The following is a 17,240-nucleotide window of genomic DNA, read 5'->3' on the forward strand; positions in this document are numbered from 1 at the left end:
ATCAATGCAGAGACCAGCGTGCGTGCTCCCTTCAACCCAATGCACTTACCTGGCGGCGGCGGCTCGGCTATCGGCGGCGGCGGGAAGGTGAGCGGCTTCTCCCTCGTCCTCTTCTGCGGCGGGAACCGGCGGGCGACCTCTCCTCTTCTCTGCGGCGGGAACCGGCGGGAAGGTGAGCGGCGGTGAGCGGCGGTGATGGTGAGTGACTGACGCATGCACCGGCACCGCCCCCATTGCGACGTCAGTGATCGGATGTCCTGGATGATGATTGGTCCAGGCTGGAGACTGGACCAATCACAGCCATTACATCACGAAGGTGGGGGTGGCCAAGCGCTCTTTCCTGCGCCCAGGTTACGCCCCCAGAAGGCAGCCAATTGGCGCCTTTCTGGGTAGTAAACCCCACCCCCATTCAGTAGGTGTTCGGAAGCCGAATAATCAGCACTCTCCAAGTACTAAACTGGGGGGGATTTCACCATACCTGTCCCCCCCGCATTATTTCCTGGGGGGGATGTGTCCCCCCCGTCCCCCCCCGGTTCCTACGCCCATGAGCAGGGTATGGAGGGGGCAACCAAAGAAACCTTTTCTGGTGAGTCTATGTTGTTGGCCAGAAACCCAGCCACACTGTGTGCAAGTCCATGCCTGGCCTGAAGGTGTCTGTGAGTATACTGTTTCTTTCTCTTTACCATATTTTTCGTGTCTTTCAAGGATCCTTTGGAGAGAAGGATTGATTTGGATGTAAAGCGTGCCTATCTTACGGCAAGCATGGCCTGCAAGCCGGCCCTAGCCTTGGCCACAATGTCCAAAGCAATGGAGATATGGTCTAACCATGTAGATGAGACCCTCAAAAGCGTCTCGGAGGAGGTGGCCAGAAGCTCCCCTATTCAAGAGTTGAAGATGGCATCGGTCTTCTTGGGTGAGGCATCCATCGACATTATGCACCATCTGGCTTGGGTTATGGTATTCTCCGTCACTGCCAAGTGTGCCCTTTGGCTTCGACCCTGGTTAGCCAACACTGCATCTAAGCAGGTGTGGTGCCGGATTCCTTTTGAAGGTTCCTCTCTCTTTGGGAACAAGCTGGATAACGCTATAACCCGGGCCACAGGTGGTAGGTCGGGGTTTCTTTCCCAGGACAGGCGCCTGATAAATCAGAAACAAGCTTTTCCGAGGAAGCAAAATGTGGATCATGCCAGGGAGGGGCGCAGCTACAAACCCGGCAGAGAATTTGGGAGAAGCCAGAAGGCCCCTAAGGGTAATTCGTCTGGTGATAGGGAGACCACCAAGTCCGTTTCCAGAAGCGCATTTGTGAAGTCAGGCACTGATGTTGGAGAGAAGGCCTGACTCGCAGTCTCCGCTCTAACTCATCCCAAAGGTGTTCTATTGGATTGAAGTCAGGACTCTGTGCAGGCCAGTCAAGTTCCTCCACCCCAAACTTGCTTATCCATGTCTTTATGGACCTTGATTTTTGCACTGGTCCAAATCATTTAGTGGAGGGTGGATTATGGTGTGGGAATGTTTTTTAGGGGTTGGGCTTGGCCCCTTAGCTCCAGTGAAGGGATGGCCCCTTCCTGTTCCAACATGACTGCACCTGAACTCAATAGAACACTTTGGGGATGAATTAGAGCGGAGACTGCAAGCCAGGCCTTCTCGTCCGACAGCAGTGCCTGACCCCATGAATGCGCTTCTGAAAGAATGGTCAAACATTCCCATAGACACTCCTAAACCTTGTGAACAGCCTTCCCAGAAGAGTTGAAGCTGTTCATTTACAAAGCTTTGGAGCAACTGCTTTTGCAGAGTGCTTTTAGTAAATCAACCCCTATGTGTCCAAAATCACATGACAAGTCACAGTAGTGTGAACGGAGCCTAAGGATTGACGAGTTTGGTATCTATTTCCTGAATCAACACCAGCTTTAGTAAATCAACCCCTATGTGTCCAAAATCGCATGACAAGTCACAGTAGAGTGAACAGAGCCTAGGGATTGACAAGTTTTGTATCTATTTACTGAAGCAACACCATCTTTACATTTTATCAAAAAACTATGTATAATATTGTGTTTTTTTAACAAAAATTCTTTTTAGTGTATTTTTTTCCTGAAAATATGCATTTGCTAAGTATTTGTGTAAATATTGTGCGACTTGAAAATTGTAACTACCACCATTTTCTTCTCCAGGGTCTCAAAGAAAAATAAAAACAAAAGCACATCAGGTAGTGCAAAGCCTCCGTTGTAGTGGCTATGGCAAATCTTGGTAACTTGGTCAATGAAAGATTTATAAAGCCATTGATTTAGCCTTCTGATGTCTATCCTCTACTATATCACTTTGGGTGGGTTGACACCCGTGGTGGCCGGTGCTCCATGGGCCGGTGGGGGGGGTGGGGGCGGCAGACGGACCACACCATACCCCCCCCGGACCACACCAGCTCGCACACCATACCACTCCCCCCCCCCCCATCGCAGGCTCACTCTCCTGGACTGACGTGTAGGGCAGGCGGCGGCGGCGGCTTCCCCTGCATCTCCTCCCTCCTCCTTGGCCAATATCATGGCCTCTCCTTTCGGCTAATTGGGAAACAGGTCTCAGGACCCATTTCCTGATTGGCTGGGAGGAGAAACAGTGTAATAATAGCGGATATTCATTCGCTATTGTCACACAACTGGCTGGGCTCCAGTGCCCTGCATGTAGATTAACCACTTTACGTCTGCCTGCAGTAATATTACTGCGGCAGAGTGGCTCGTTATCGTCTGACGACGTAGACCTACGTCGCCAGACACTCCCCTTTCTCGGCGCCGCGCGCGCGCCGCCGTAGGCTCGCTCCTGCTGTATTCAGTCACAGCGGGAGTCGGGCCAGGGGAGGAGCAGCGGCGATTGCCGCTGCTCTTCCCCGATCGTCGGGGATCTAGTGTGGAGATCCGCCTGCTTGTGTAAACACAAGCGGGCGGATCTCCTAAGTGACAGGCAGGGTCAGATTGCAGGGTTCAGCATATCTGTCCTTGTGTCACATAGTCACCTCCCCCCACACACGTCAGTAAGCACCAGGCATACATTAACCCCTCCCTCTCCAATAAAATTAACCCCTTCCCTGCCAGTGTCATTTTTACAGTAACAGTGCATATATATAGCACTGATTACTGCAGTAATGTCACTGGTAACCCCAAAAGTGTCAAAAATATCAGTCAAGGGTCCGATCTGTCCGCCGCAATGTCGCAGTCCCGCAAAAAAAATCGCAGATCGCCGCCATTACGCGTTAAAAAAAAAACACCAAAAATTACAGAAATCTTTCCCTTTGTTAGTAAACGCAATAACTTTTGCGCAAACCAATCAAAATACGCTTATTGTGAATTTTTTTACCAAACATAGGTAGCAGAAAACAAATTGGCCAAAAATGTAAAAAAATTTTGATTTTTAAATTTTTTTGGGGGGAATTTCATATAAAAAAATGTGAAAAATATTGTTGTTTTTTCAAAATTTACGCTCTTTTTTTGTTTATAGCACAAAAAGTAAAAATCGCACAGGTGATCAAATACCACCAAAAGAAAGCTCTGTTTGTGGGAAAAAAAGGACATAAATTTTGTTTGGGTATGGCGTCACACGACCACGCAATTGTCAGTTAAAGTCGCACAGTTACCGAATCGCAAAAAGTGGCCCAGACGTGCATGGGAGGGCAGCGCCCCTACACCCCCAATGCACCAGCCGCCACTGGTTGACACTTAAAGCATAAATTTACTTTTGGCCTGCTCATTTTATTGCACTGGCATCACCTGCTCTGTATTCTATAGTATTTTTTTGGGGCGGGGGATGCTTAGGGCAGGGCCCCATGGAAGCCTATGGGTACGTGCTGCACAGGTACAGCCAGAGCACTGAAAGTCACCTGGCTGGCATGTAAACAAACAGCGAAAGCTTTAGGCATGATGAGTATGCAAGTGAGTATGCATCTATGGAGAGTATGGGTGGCCTAGGTTAGCTCAGCAGAATGGAAGGAGGGTACCAAAATATGATAGGTGCACATTGAAAGCGCATTCATCCTTTAAATAACCACACCAGATTGAAAGATGAGAGGGCATTACACCTACCTCCATTGCACTAATCAAATATTCTCACACAAAGTTTGACATGTTTCTGTTCTCAGCACATTACTCTGTGGGCAACCAGAATTAATTGTCAGCCTCATACAAATCTTTGGTAGTTTCGAGACTAACAGCTACCTGCTGAGCAACGAGCTGACAGCACAAGAGTGTCGGCTGGCAAAATGAGGAAGATTATCCTTTAAATAACTTAATGGCACCTTCAGATTCGTTTTTTTTTTTTTTAATAGGAATTGTTAAACCTGTATTTTTTTCTTCTGGTAGATACTCTGTGCTCATGTTTTTGGTTGATTCTAGAAAGTTAAGCCAGATGACATTTTCTTATACCTCTCGGGCCCTGCTAAGGTGATACCCATAGGGTCTTCACAAATGTTGTGGATATTATGAGGGGCTCCCACTCTCTCTCTTCGATGTCTATTTATTTTACTATAGATTGGCCTTATTCAACCAGGATGCTTTCTGGGATCTTTAGGGATGCCTTGACAAAATGCAAAAAAAATTGCCTCAAATTGCCCAAATTGTCAGCAAGCTGGCAGGTAGATCTTGCCTGCATTTTTTTAATACACAAAGCCACTGGTTTTATTTGTGCAGCATTTCAACCTTGGGCACACCATGCAAGCCAGGTGATGGGATTGTAATAAATGATAATGTCATAATAGGATAAAAAAGACATTAAGCACCTGAGGATGTCCTTGTTTGCCCTTCTCCATCTGCACTGGGGTCACATGATTTCCCTCACCTGAGGGCGAGGAGAAACACTAGAATACTAGTCAGCAGGGCCATAGATAAGAGGGTACCACCAGTCTACCTGTATGGGGCGCAGGCAGCAGGGGGGCCCAGGCAGCTGGGTAAATCAGATGTGGGTAGGGAGGATGATTGGCAGGGGGGGGGGCAATTACTCCAATCAATCCCCTGTATGACTCTCTCTGCAGTAGCTGAAAGCTGGTTTCTTCTACTCTCCCTCCCCCTGGCTTTCAGCTGCTGCAGAGAGAGCCATAGGGGGAATTGCCCCCCCCCCCACCACACTCATCACCCTCCCTGTGCACCATAAGTTTCCCCCTGATGCTCAGGCCCCCTGTGTTCCCCCACCCCCACAGTGCATTGGCTTCCCTCCTCTCCTACCCATCGGCAGCTGCAAGCACACAATAGGATCCTTCAGGATGGAGAGTGGGGGAATGGTCTGGTAAATATGTCACATTTACCTGCCCGTTCTAATCATAAATTCATAACTGAAACATAAAAAACTGTGTTTTTGGGGGGGGGGGGGCTGTCTGGTTGGCTGTATGGGGCCCTGTGGTTTCTACCAGCAACCCTGCTAGTCAGTACCAGTGTGTAAAAGTGTATAACATATATCATCTCAAATGTTGGGTGTCCTAGGTGTGTCAATGCCCCTAAATTACGTAAAACCATTCATTTATTTTACATTTTAGAATGGGGTGCCTTGAAATTCTGCATCATTTTCAAGGGTGCCTTGGCTAAAAAAAAGGTTGAGAAACACTGCTATAGACAATGTAACAGGAGGAACTGGAAAACACAAAGTGGGGCAGGAACACCCCAAACTCTCAGGTACAGTAGATAGGAGTTATGGGAAATATGTCCAAAAATAAAAAAGGCCTTGCCTTAACTTAGTCTATCTCGCTGCATCTATAACTAAAATTTTACTTTTGGGAAAACCGGCCCTGCAAACAAATTCATGAACGTGTGTAATTGAGATGCTGGAGTTGACTCAATACTGTAAAGGGTTATGGTTGAATTAGGTCAATCAATTTCACAAAGAGTGCATTGGCTCCAGTGAGGCTGCTCTCTACACAAACAGGGTACCCCTAAGTGAAGGACCTCAAGTTTGAAATCCACATGTAAAAAGACCAGAGAACATCAGAACATGAGCCCAAACCCTTCATCTTAGTGAGAAAGATAAACACAGACAAAAGTGCAAGGGACGAAACGTGAGGACAAAATAAAAATTGACAAATGGTGCCAGATCAGGTATCCTGGCTAGGCCCTGAGGCCTGGTAAGAAAACTTGCCCCAGACAAAGCCAAAAGGCCTACCCCAAAGAGACACAGGGCTGAAAAAGCATTAGTGCTGTGACCATGTGCTCATTCTCACAATGGAGTTCCCACGCCCAAGTGATACTAAGAGCAACCCTAAAATGACCAACTCCTAGAGGGCACATCACTGCATCTTCTCTGGCTTCCCAGCCCATGGCAAGACAAGGTAGACCCTGCCAGACTTCCCTTATAAGGTAGAGAAAATTGAGCTAGGAGCCAGTAAGATATTTTGGGTCGATGGCTTATACTTCACCATTACAGTCACACATGCTGGGCATTATATACTGTGGGTATAGAAAAGGGTCACCCCCCTTTAAAATAATCACATTTTGTTGCTTTGCAGCCTTAAATGAAGGGAGACAAGTTTTTGTTTTATCCAGCTGTATTTACTTTGTGCAACTTATAGCATCCAAGTGAAAAATATAACACAAGCATGTCAGAAAAAAGTAAAAGAAACTCAAAAACAGAATTATTGAGTTGGGAAAAGGATCGCCCCCTTGTGTCAGTATTTTGTTGAACCACCTTTTGCTTTAATTACATCCTTTCGTTTGTTGGGATATTTCTGTACTAAGTTTATATATCCAGCCATTTCGATATTTGCCCACTCTTCTTTTCAGAACTGCTCAAGTTCAGTTAAATTTAAAGGTGACCGTTTGTGGACTGCAGTCTTCAAGTCATTCCACAGATTTTCAATGGGGTTTAAGTCTGGACTCTGACTAAGCCATGCAAGGACATTCACCCTTTTCTCCTTCAACCACCGTGTGGTCATTTTTGCTGTATGCTTTGGGTCATTGTCATGTTGGAAGCTAAACCTTCTTCCCATTGACAACTTTCTGGCAGAGGGCAGCAGATTTTCCTCAAGAATTTGATTACATTTTGCCCCATCCATTTTTCCTTCTATACTGAAAAGTGCTCCAGTCCCTGCTGCAGAGAAACACCCCCATAACAGGATATTACCACATCCATGTTTTACTATAGGAATGGTGTTACTTGGATGGTGAGCTGTATCGGATTTCCACCAGACAAATAATTACATTTTAGTTTCATCTGACCATAACTCCTTTTTTCATGTGGCCTCAGAATCGTCAAGGTGCATTTTGGCAAAGCTCAGTCATGACTGCATGTGGCCATTCCTGAGGATTGGCTTTTTTTATTGCAACCCTCCCATACAGGCCACATTTGTAGAGCATTTGTGATATTGTTGTCACATGCATACAATGACCACTCTTTGTCATACATTTCTGCAACTGCTTCAGAGATGCTGTAGGCCTCTTGGTTGCCTCTCTGATCAGTTTCCTCCTGGCTCTTTCATCCAGTTTTGAGCAACGTTCTGATCCACTTCTTAATAAAATACTTCATTGTGTTTCTAAGCATCAATAAAGCCTTTGAAAGATTTTTTTTTTTTGTATCCATCCCGACTTGTGCCTGTCCACAACTTTCTCCCGGAGATCTTTTGACAGTGCCTTGCCACTCATAGTTGATTGTTTGCTTCAGTTGAACAGCCATGTACTGAAATGCTCCAGAAAAGCTCTTTTCATGCTGAGCTAATCAAAATTACCGCAGCTGATCACAGTTGAAAGTCAAATGGCTTTTTGTGCCATTAAGAAGGTGTTACTACATCTGATTGAGTTTACAAGTCATTTTTAGGAGGGGGTATTCATTTTTTCAACTCACTCATTCTGTTTTTATCTTTTTATGTTTTTCTAAGGTGTTGGTGTTATATCTTTCACTTGGATGTTATAAGTTGCACTGAGAAAATACAGCTGGATAGAACAAAACTGTGTATGTCTTCATTTTAGGCTGCAAAGCAACAAAATGTGATTATTTAAAAGGAGAAGGGGGGGGGGGGGGGGTGATTATTTTATATACCCACTGTAGGTAGCTGTTACCCATTTAGTGTGATGTGTCATGTGACCAAAGGCCAAAAAGGAAGCTGATGCTGGAAGATGTGAAACGTTTTGTCACAATAAACTATGCCCTTTAGGAATAACCATCTCTCACCATGCCCACCAATCACTGTGGCAGCATGGCACTTTGTTGTGTCTGCTTCCCAGGCCAAAAGTTTCAAGCTCTCTCGTTGCTCTGGCCCTGATCTCTATTATACTTACAAGCAGTGGACAACGGTCCTGCCTTCTCTGCCATCATACTGCTCCTGCCACTTCTCCAGCCTCTGCACAACCTTCAATATGGAGCGTTTCGAAGGAGGAGTTTCCCTATAGGCTGGCCACCCAATGTACTGGAGGTGTTGTACTATACGATACCCGTCTTGAGGCTGAAACATAGAAACATTCAGAAGACCAGCCTTTACAGATGCGTGTCGCCACTTATGTGACTTATAGCTTTCTTACCCGTGCCATGTTACAGATACGGAATATTCGGCTAATGGTGTCCTCATCGATATCAGCTGATACAAACTCCACTTGGACTGGCCCATAACAACAGGATGTCTTCTCCGGCCAGTACTGTAGACACAGCTAGAAAAGGAGCATGGCACTTCAATAATATCAATATACATGCATAGCTGAGCAAGATCGTGCAGTGCAATATAACTACACGCTGGGTGAAACAAAAACACTGATGGAATAACAAAGGAATAGGAATAATAATAAGATGCAGGGGATATAATCAGCAATCATAGAAACAGACCAGCATGCCGAGTGCTCTAATCACATGGAGAGAGAAATAACAGTTTGATGAAATGACATGCAAAGATGTGGGACGGGCAGCTGTTCAGCAAGAGGGAAATAAGTCCCCCACCGGCACGCAGGAAGAATAGCCGCACTACTTAAAAACCTGCAGAAGAATGGAAATATTAACCAGAGGACTTCTTAAAGAAAACCTGTCAAACCTCAATTGCTTGATTGTGTTTAAAATGTCAGTTATAGCCTTATTCTTTGTCTTTGTTGAAGTGGACCTGTCAATGTAGCGTCACGGGATTTACATATTGGAGAAATTGGCAAGCGTTTGCTGCCAAATACTTTTATCCGCTTTTTGCCTTTTGCTCAGAAAGGGGAGCGGTGAGCAGCATGTGCTGAGAATATTATTTGACTTTTAGGAGCTCAGTGTATGCACAGTCCAATTTCAAGGTTTATACCAGAAACACGCTTTCAATTCAGGGGTTTAGCAAACACTGCATGCAAGCACTGAAGTTGATCAAGTTGATCCTTCCTGTGTGAACCTGTTACATTATTGATTAGAAGGCTGGTGGGCTGTCAACTCTCTGGAAGGGGGGGGGGGGGGAGTACCTTACTGAAATGAAAGTGAAAGTGCTCCTGCTGTAAACTTTGAGGATGTACAGGGATGTCTCCACAGTGCCTGTAGCTACAGAGGACAGTGAAGACCTATTTTAAAGCTCGTTTACTGCTTGGTAATATGTTATACTTTAACCACTTCCCGACTGCCGCACGACTATATACTGCGGCAGTCAGCCCCCTACAGGCAAAGTGACGTATGGGTACGTCGCTCGCCCCCGAGCCTGTAGGGGGCGAGCGCGCGCTGCCGGCGGTGCGCTCCCGCCCCCGCTCGTTCCCTGCCTTCCCCGCGCGTGTGACTGGCGGCTCCGACGTCCGCCGGCCACTCGCAATCTCCTTCAGGAAAGGGAGAAAGACAGACGGCTGATGTAAACACAGCCATCTGTCATTCTCCCTTAGATCATGACAGAGGCTATGCGTTCCTGCTATGTAGGATTGTATGTCTCTGTGATGATCTAACAAGCCACACCCCCTGACAGTTAGAATCACGCCCCTAGGGACACACTTAACCCCTTGATCACCAATAAAGTTAACCCCTTCCCTGCCAGTGTCATTTTTACAGTAACAGTGCATTCTTATAGCACTGATTACTGTAGTAATGTCACTGGTACCCCCAAAAGTGTAAAAAATGTCAGTCAGGGGTCCGATCTGTCTGCCGCAATGTCGCAGTCCCGCAAAAAAAAAAAAAAAAAAACACAGATCGCTGTCATTACTAGTTTAAAAAAAAACTATAAAAATTACATAAATCTTTCCCTTAGTTAGTAAACGTAATAACTTTTGCGTAAACCAATCAAAATACGCTTATTGCAATTTTTTTGCAAATATGTAGCAGAAAACAAATTGGCCTAAAATGTTAAAACATTTTGATTTTTACATTTTTTTTTGAGAATTTCATATAAAAAAATGTGAAAAATATTTTTATTTTTCCAAAATTGTCGTTCTTTTTTTGTTTATAGCGCAAAAATTAAAAATCGCACAGGTGATCAAACACCACCAAAAGAAAGCTCTGTTTGTGGGGAAAAAAGGACATCAATTTAATTTGGGTACAGCATCGCATGACCGCGCAATTGTCCGTTACAGTCACGCAGTGCCGAATCGCAAAATAGGGCCTGGTCTTTGAGCAGCCAAATCCTCCGGGGCTTAAGTGGTTAAAGTTCAACCCTTCTGCATATTTGAGTTTGTAAAACTCAACTCACTAAGACAATGGGAAATTCTCATGTACTGTAATTAATGCTGTACCAGTTCAGACGATTGCTATAGGGTGCAATTGAAACCATGAAGAATTCCTTGCACTCATCGTAATACTGGTCTGAAGTACTTTTTTAGGATGCCAGATGGCATGAACAGGTACAGTTGGAGATGGTTTGGGATGGTATCACTATGGAGCTTGTGGTGGACTTGTTCTATTTTGTACTTTATTGCCACAAGTAAATTATATGCAAACATTCCGTACCCAACCTTTAAAAGGTCGTCTGGTCCAACTTCCGGTTCCGGCGCCCATGTAGGAGGCAGCGCGGGACATCGGCTCCAGGACAAACCGGCTCCTTAGCCCGCAATCTCGCCCATCCGCACCCGCCTTTGCTGCCATCTGCCGGCCCAGGATCCGGGGACCCGATCGCCATGGATCGCTTCCTCCAACACGGCGGCGCTCCGCCGACGGCCCAAATCAAGTCCGCGGCTTCAAATGCGGCCTGCTCCGAGGCAGACATGGCGGACGCCACCTCCCCTCCTGTACCACAAACGCAGCCACCTCAGTCCACCACATCCATTCCGGAGGCTCAAATATCCTCCCTGGCTCAGGCTGTAGCCACCCTGCTGTCGCCCACAATTAAAGACGCTGTGGACAAGGCCATTTCTGAGGGAATTGCTCAGATAAGGAAGGAGATAGGGGACCACGCACATCGGCTGACCGAAATGGAACATAGGATGTCTGACCTGGAAGACGAGCTCCAAGGCTCCTTTGCGATGGACCAGCAGGCCAGGCAGACTCAGAGGTACCTCCTGGACAAAGTGGACGATCTGGAGAACAGATCTAGGAGAAATAACCTCCGGATCATTGGACTGCCAGAGACATATGGAGCGGAAACTTTATGCGAAATAGCCTCTGCGCGCCTTCCTGCGGCTCTGGGGATCCAGACACCATGCTCAGTGGAACGCGCACACCGCCTGGGGGCCCCCTCCAATGACAGACGCACCCCACGATCAATTATCGTGCGGTACCTGAATTACATGAATCGGCAGAATATCCTGAAGTCTTTCCGCAATTCCAAGGCCCTACAAGTCGACGGACATAAGCTGCTGATATTCGCAGATTACTCCCAGGAGGTCTCACGCCGCAGGAAGGCCTTCCAACCGATCTGCCAGGCCCTTTTCCACAAATCCATAAAGTTCACACTGGCATACCCAGCCATACTTCGCTTAGCAGACCTCTCCGGAGAGCAGAAATCATTCTCTGTACCTGACGAGGCCTACCATTTTCTGCAACGCCACTACAACCTCACCCTGGACCCTCCGTCTACGCCATCGCCCCAACGCCCCCAGGGGGCCAGAGGACAGCAAAGTCCCAGAAAAGATCCCGCGAAAAAGCAAAGGGTCTCCTACCGCCGCAGACCACGCTGACGGACTATCTGATGCCAGATTGTCAACTCTTAAATATGCCTCAACGGACAAGTTCTGTGCTTATCCTGTGCTTCCCGATGTCAGTACCCCAGACTGGTACTTGGTAACTATAAAAATTCAGTACGGTCATATATAACTGTCATTTTTCCAGATGTTTTCCCCATTATCTTAGGATGTTTCATATACATTGCATTATGTGAGCTATGGCTGATTTACCCCTTTTGGGTATCATCTCATTTGTTGTCTATGTTTCCGGTTGCAGTTATGTTGTCTCGGTCCGTCCCGCCTGCGTGGTCTTTTACTGTGCACGCGGGCGACCGCCTTTATGTAGCTTTTCCTCTCCAGTGCCGTGCGACCCCGTATCAACGTCGGGGATCTCCCGATCTTGCCTTGAGCAGCATTACACGGAACCTACACACTGACTTTCAGTGGCGGGGGCGAACTACACTGGACCTGGTAACGCTGTCCGATGCGTGAGCATGTTTACATGAGGAAAAAAGTGAAGTTCCACATGTGTAGTTTCTATTCCCTACTAACTTACCTTTCGGCCCCAGTTGGGCCCATCCCTCTACCTTTACTCAACCCAGTGGCATCTCTCTCTAGTTATGGCCGGCTCTCCAGGTTCGCCGGCCCAGTGGGCATCCTATCACGAGGCATAAAATTGGGGAATCACTTTCCTACGACCCTTAATCATCACAAGTTATCGATACCTTGGGACCCTAAATGAGTGTCATATCTTGGAATGTTAAGGGACTTAGATCACCTAATAAGAGGATGGCAGTTCTCAGACACCTAAAGCGCATGAGAACTGACATAGCGATCTTACAGGAAACACACCTGGAAGCGAAAGACGTCCAACGTATGCGCAAGTTGTGGGTGGGCCAAGTCTATGGTTCTCCAGCAGTGAAGGGCAAAGCAGGCGTCCTCATACTAGTACATAAGAATTTACAGGTCACCCTAAAACACTCGGTGTCTGACGCGGAGGGACGTACAGTGGTGCTACATTTAGAATCAGGGCAACGGGAATGGGCACTGGCGGGTGTCTACGCTCCGAACACACCCTCACCATCATTCTTCCAATCTCTGACCCAGTCGTTGGCACCCTTCCTCCATCTCCCGCTTTTAGTAGCGGGGGACTTCAACCAACTTATGCACCCGGCTGAGGACAGATCCCTCGCTGCAAGGGTGTCCCAGAACCCAAACACACGTCACTCCTCGCTGCTGCGGGACTTCGCGGACAGTTTACATCTCTCCGATGTGTGGCGACTACACAACCCTGAGGGCAAGGAATACTCCTTTTACTCTCATCCACACCAGTCGCTATCCAGAATTGATTATATCTTTGCGACTCCTGGCATGCTCACTTTCGTGACGTCACCCCTCATACATGACATAGCGATATCTGACCACGCTCCAGTTTCCGCTGTCATTACTCTTTTCACCTCCCCTCCTGCGGCGAAATGTTGGCGCTTCCCCTCATACCTCACTAAAGATCCGGGGGTCTCCTCCCTCATCAAATCGGCTTGGGCAGAATTCATCGCACAGAACGAGTCCCCATCGGTATCTCCCACCCTCCTCTGGGAGACAGGGAAGGCAGTGCTAAGAGGTCGCCTCATCTCTTATGCCGCGGCTTATAAGAAGACACTCTCCAGAACCTTTGAGACGGCCAGCTCCTCATTGAGAGCGGCTCAAGCTGCTCTTCATAGCCGCAACTCCCCTGAAAACAGAGACCGTTGGCGATCTGCAAAGGCGGTCTTTGATGAGTGGACCGAGAAAAGGGAACAGCTATATAGGTCCCACCAGGAATGGAAGTTCCATTGTTTTGGGAATAAACCGGGAAAATTACTGGCCTCCTTGTGCCGAGGCCCCTTTACCCCAACTCAGGTATCCGCCCTCAGAGACACTGATGGCCAACTAGTGACTGACCCGAAAGACATAAATAGGGTATTTGCTCAATTCTACCAAAACTTGTACAGCCATGAACCTATGGACGATGACATGGCTTCGGACTGGCTCTCCAAGGCCGGCCTCCCGACCCTGACACCGGACCAACTCTCGCACATTAATGCCCCGCTGACTTTGTCAGAATTGACCAAAACCATTAAATCACTGACCCCGGGGAAATCACCTGGTCCCGACGGGTACACACCAGACTTTTATAGATTAGCAATGGACTCAGTAGCACCGTCACTACTGTCCGCCTTTAACCACATATTAGATGGCCATCCCTATCTACCCACGGGCAGTCAAGCCCATATCAAATTAATATACAAAAAAGGCAAGGACCCGCTAGACCCAGGCTCTTATAGGCCAATATCGCTACTAAACGTAGACTCCAAATTATTGTCAAAATTGATGGCGGATAGATTAGCGTCCATAATGCCTACGCTGGTTCACCCTTCGCAGGCGGGGTTCACGAAGGGCAGGTCGGCGACTTCAAACATCAGGAAGGTACTACTCGCTTTGGAAAGGGCCAAATCTGACTCGAGCACAGATGCAGCAATCATAACCCTAGATGCCGAGAAAGCGTTTGATAACGTGAATATCCAATGGCTGGATCGCGTACTTCTCCATTTAGGTTTTTCCGGCAACTTTCTTCACCTTATCCGCACGATGTACGCTTCCCCGGCGGCGCAAGTAGTGATAGCGGGTCACATGTCACCGTCTTTTCGCCTTTTCAAGGGGACGAGGCAGGGGTGCCCACTTTCCCCACTTTTGTTCAACTTGGCGCTGGAACCGCTGTCCAGAGCCCTCCTGACGCATCCAGACCTACATGGGATTGGAGTGGGCCCCGAAGAGCTTCGTACTGCCATGTTTGCTGACGACGTCCTTATATTTACCTCGGCCCCAAGCCATGATATCCACACGATACAATCCATTTTTGCGGACTATCGTCTGTGCTCGGGTCTGCGCATCAACTTTAACAAAAGCAAAATCCTACTCCTCCACACGACACGTACCCCGTCGTGGGCGGCCTCATCGATACTCCGCGTAGCAACGTCCTATATAACGTATCTCGGGGTCAAAATCGGCCGATTCCCCTCTTCCATTTATCAACTTAATTTTACGCCGGTCCTTGATAAAATGATAGCCGAATTGAAGTCGTGGGCCAAATTGCCATTGTCCTTTTTCGGCAGATGTCACCTCTACAAAATGACTACATTCCCAAAATTATTGTATCCGCTACAAACCATTCCCCTGCTTTTAAAACACACTGATATCACTAGACTGCATAATGCGCTCTCCACCTTCATCTGGAAGGGGAAGAGACCTCGCATTTCACTCACTAAACTTTATTTGCCAAAACGGGAGGGGGGAGTGGATCTTCCTAACACCAGAATGTATAACATAGTATGCCTCTTGAGGGGATGCCTAGACTGGCTCAGTCAGGAGTCGCGGTATACCAACTGGACGCTGGAATCACAGATGGCTGCCCCTTGTGATCTGATAGCGCTGTTGCACTGTGGGACAGGGGACATCCCGCAACCCCTTCGAAACAACATCTTGATCAGAGACACGGTGGTGGCATGGCGAGAAATGCGGAAGAAGCTGGGGACCCCCCAGCGGCTGTCAAAATACTTACCCATTCGCCGCCACCCCGGTTTCCCACAGGCGCAGCAGCACTCGGCTTATGAGATGTGGTCATCCAAGGGGATCCAGAGATTCTCGCAATTGTTTGATGTGAACACGGGCAGACCGTTGGCTTTCGCTAGTTTTGCGGAGACCTTCGGCCTTCCCAATAGTCATTACCTCTATTTTAGGCAATGTATTAGTTATATTTCAGGTCTGTGCCATTCTCCCTCAAAACGTTTTTGCTCAACCCTTTTGGATACATGGATACAACAAGGGAAGCACAGGATATCACAGCTGTACAAACCTCTCAATCAGGAACTCTTGAAAGGGACTTCGGCCTCTGTGGCCAAATCCTGGAACAAATCCCTTAACTCTCCTGACGCACATCGGAAGACCTTGCAAGGATACACCATCACCCGTATGTATGTTACTAATGAATACTGGAGGGAACAGCAATACAAAATACTACATGGAGCATACCTCCCGCACATTCGGTGGTCCACAGACGTCGCCCACCATTTCTGTACTTTGTGCAATGAACGTTTCCCTTCCCTTCTACACAAGTTATGGTCATGTACCCACATATCATCGTTCTGGGCTAAGGTGACTAGATATGTTGCTAAACTGACAGGGATGCCACTCCCCCGGGATATCTATCCTCTACTTTTCACCTGTTTGGACAAGACATCCACCTCTTTATCCCAGACCCACTGTAAGCTTTTAGCACTGCATAAACCCTGGATAGTGACCTGTCTGATGTCGGCCCGCAGACTAATACTCCGCCATTGGCTCTTGGACACTGCCCCTACAATCTCAGAATTGTCCACCGACATGTCCAAATTGAGAACCACGGAATCTGTGGGCTTTTCCATCGACCCACGTCTGTCTCACGTGAAATTTGATTGCAAATGGAACTGTCTATCCTCCTCAAGCCCAACGAGAGCTGACGGCCAATCAGCTCCCGTCTATAGTTGATCTAAGATCCCATCACTACTGACTCAGTGGACTGTAACGCAACAGTGTGATAGCACTCATCCCACCTGAGCTCCCCTTTTCCTATGATTATCCCCTAGACTATTTTTCTACTGCCTCACTGCATGTATAAGAATGTTTTGGTGACAACAGACTCTTCCAAGCTTTTATGGTAGGGCTGCTCGACTTCGGTGGACAGCCCTGCCCCAGCATACTAGCTACTACAGTCACAACCCCGTATTGATATTCATGGCGATGCCTACCACCTACCCCCCCCTCTCTACCCCCCCCCCCCCTCTTCCTTCTCATGTCATTCCTTGACCCCACACCATACAGCTTACGATTTTCTGTAAGGCCCCCTCCCCTCCCCCTCACCCTCCCCTAAGATGCACAAAAACCCTTGGCTTTGCAGAAAATTGATCTTGCGATCCTACCCCAGAAATTCTTAGCGGACGGTATTGATACTTGGCAGAGCGTGTTGTCACCGATACTATGTCGTTTGAGTTATTTTCTGATCCAATGCTCACAGTTTGTTTCTCTGTAATGCTTGGAATTTCAATAAAACATTGTTTAAAAAAAAAAAAGGTCGTCTGGTATAATACTCTTACCCTTGACTACTTTGATATTTTCCCTTCTAGCATAGTTGTCAGAAAAGCAGAGACGGTCTTTAAATATCAGCCATGTTTAAACTGATTCACA

At 47.4% G+C, this 17,240-nt stretch overlaps 1 protein-coding gene across 9 annotated transcripts in view; it reads right to left on the minus strand.

Annotated features, from left to right (window-relative positions):
• The window catches only part of PTPRT (protein tyrosine phosphatase receptor type T), a 677,999-nt gene that overhangs the window by 10,191 nt on the left and 650,568 nt on the right, over window positions 1-17,240 (minus strand). For all 9 annotated transcript variants that reach the window (XM_082271827.1, XM_082271826.1, XM_082271832.1 and 6 more), the window contains 2 exons: window positions 8,475-8,600; window positions 8,235-8,398 (listed from right to left, as the gene is read on the minus strand). In XM_082271827.1, the coding sequence (XP_082127953.1) occupies window positions 8,235-8,398; window positions 8,475-8,600 (290 nt within the window). The remainder of the gene's footprint in view (window positions 1-8,234; window positions 8,399-8,474; window positions 8,601-17,240) is intronic.

This window comes from Pelophylax lessonae (genome assembly GCF_965119305.1).
Source record: "Pelophylax lessonae genome assembly, chromosome: 11".
In the NCBI taxonomy this organism is placed as follows: Eukaryota; Metazoa; Chordata; class Amphibia; order Anura; family Ranidae; genus Pelophylax; species Pelophylax lessonae.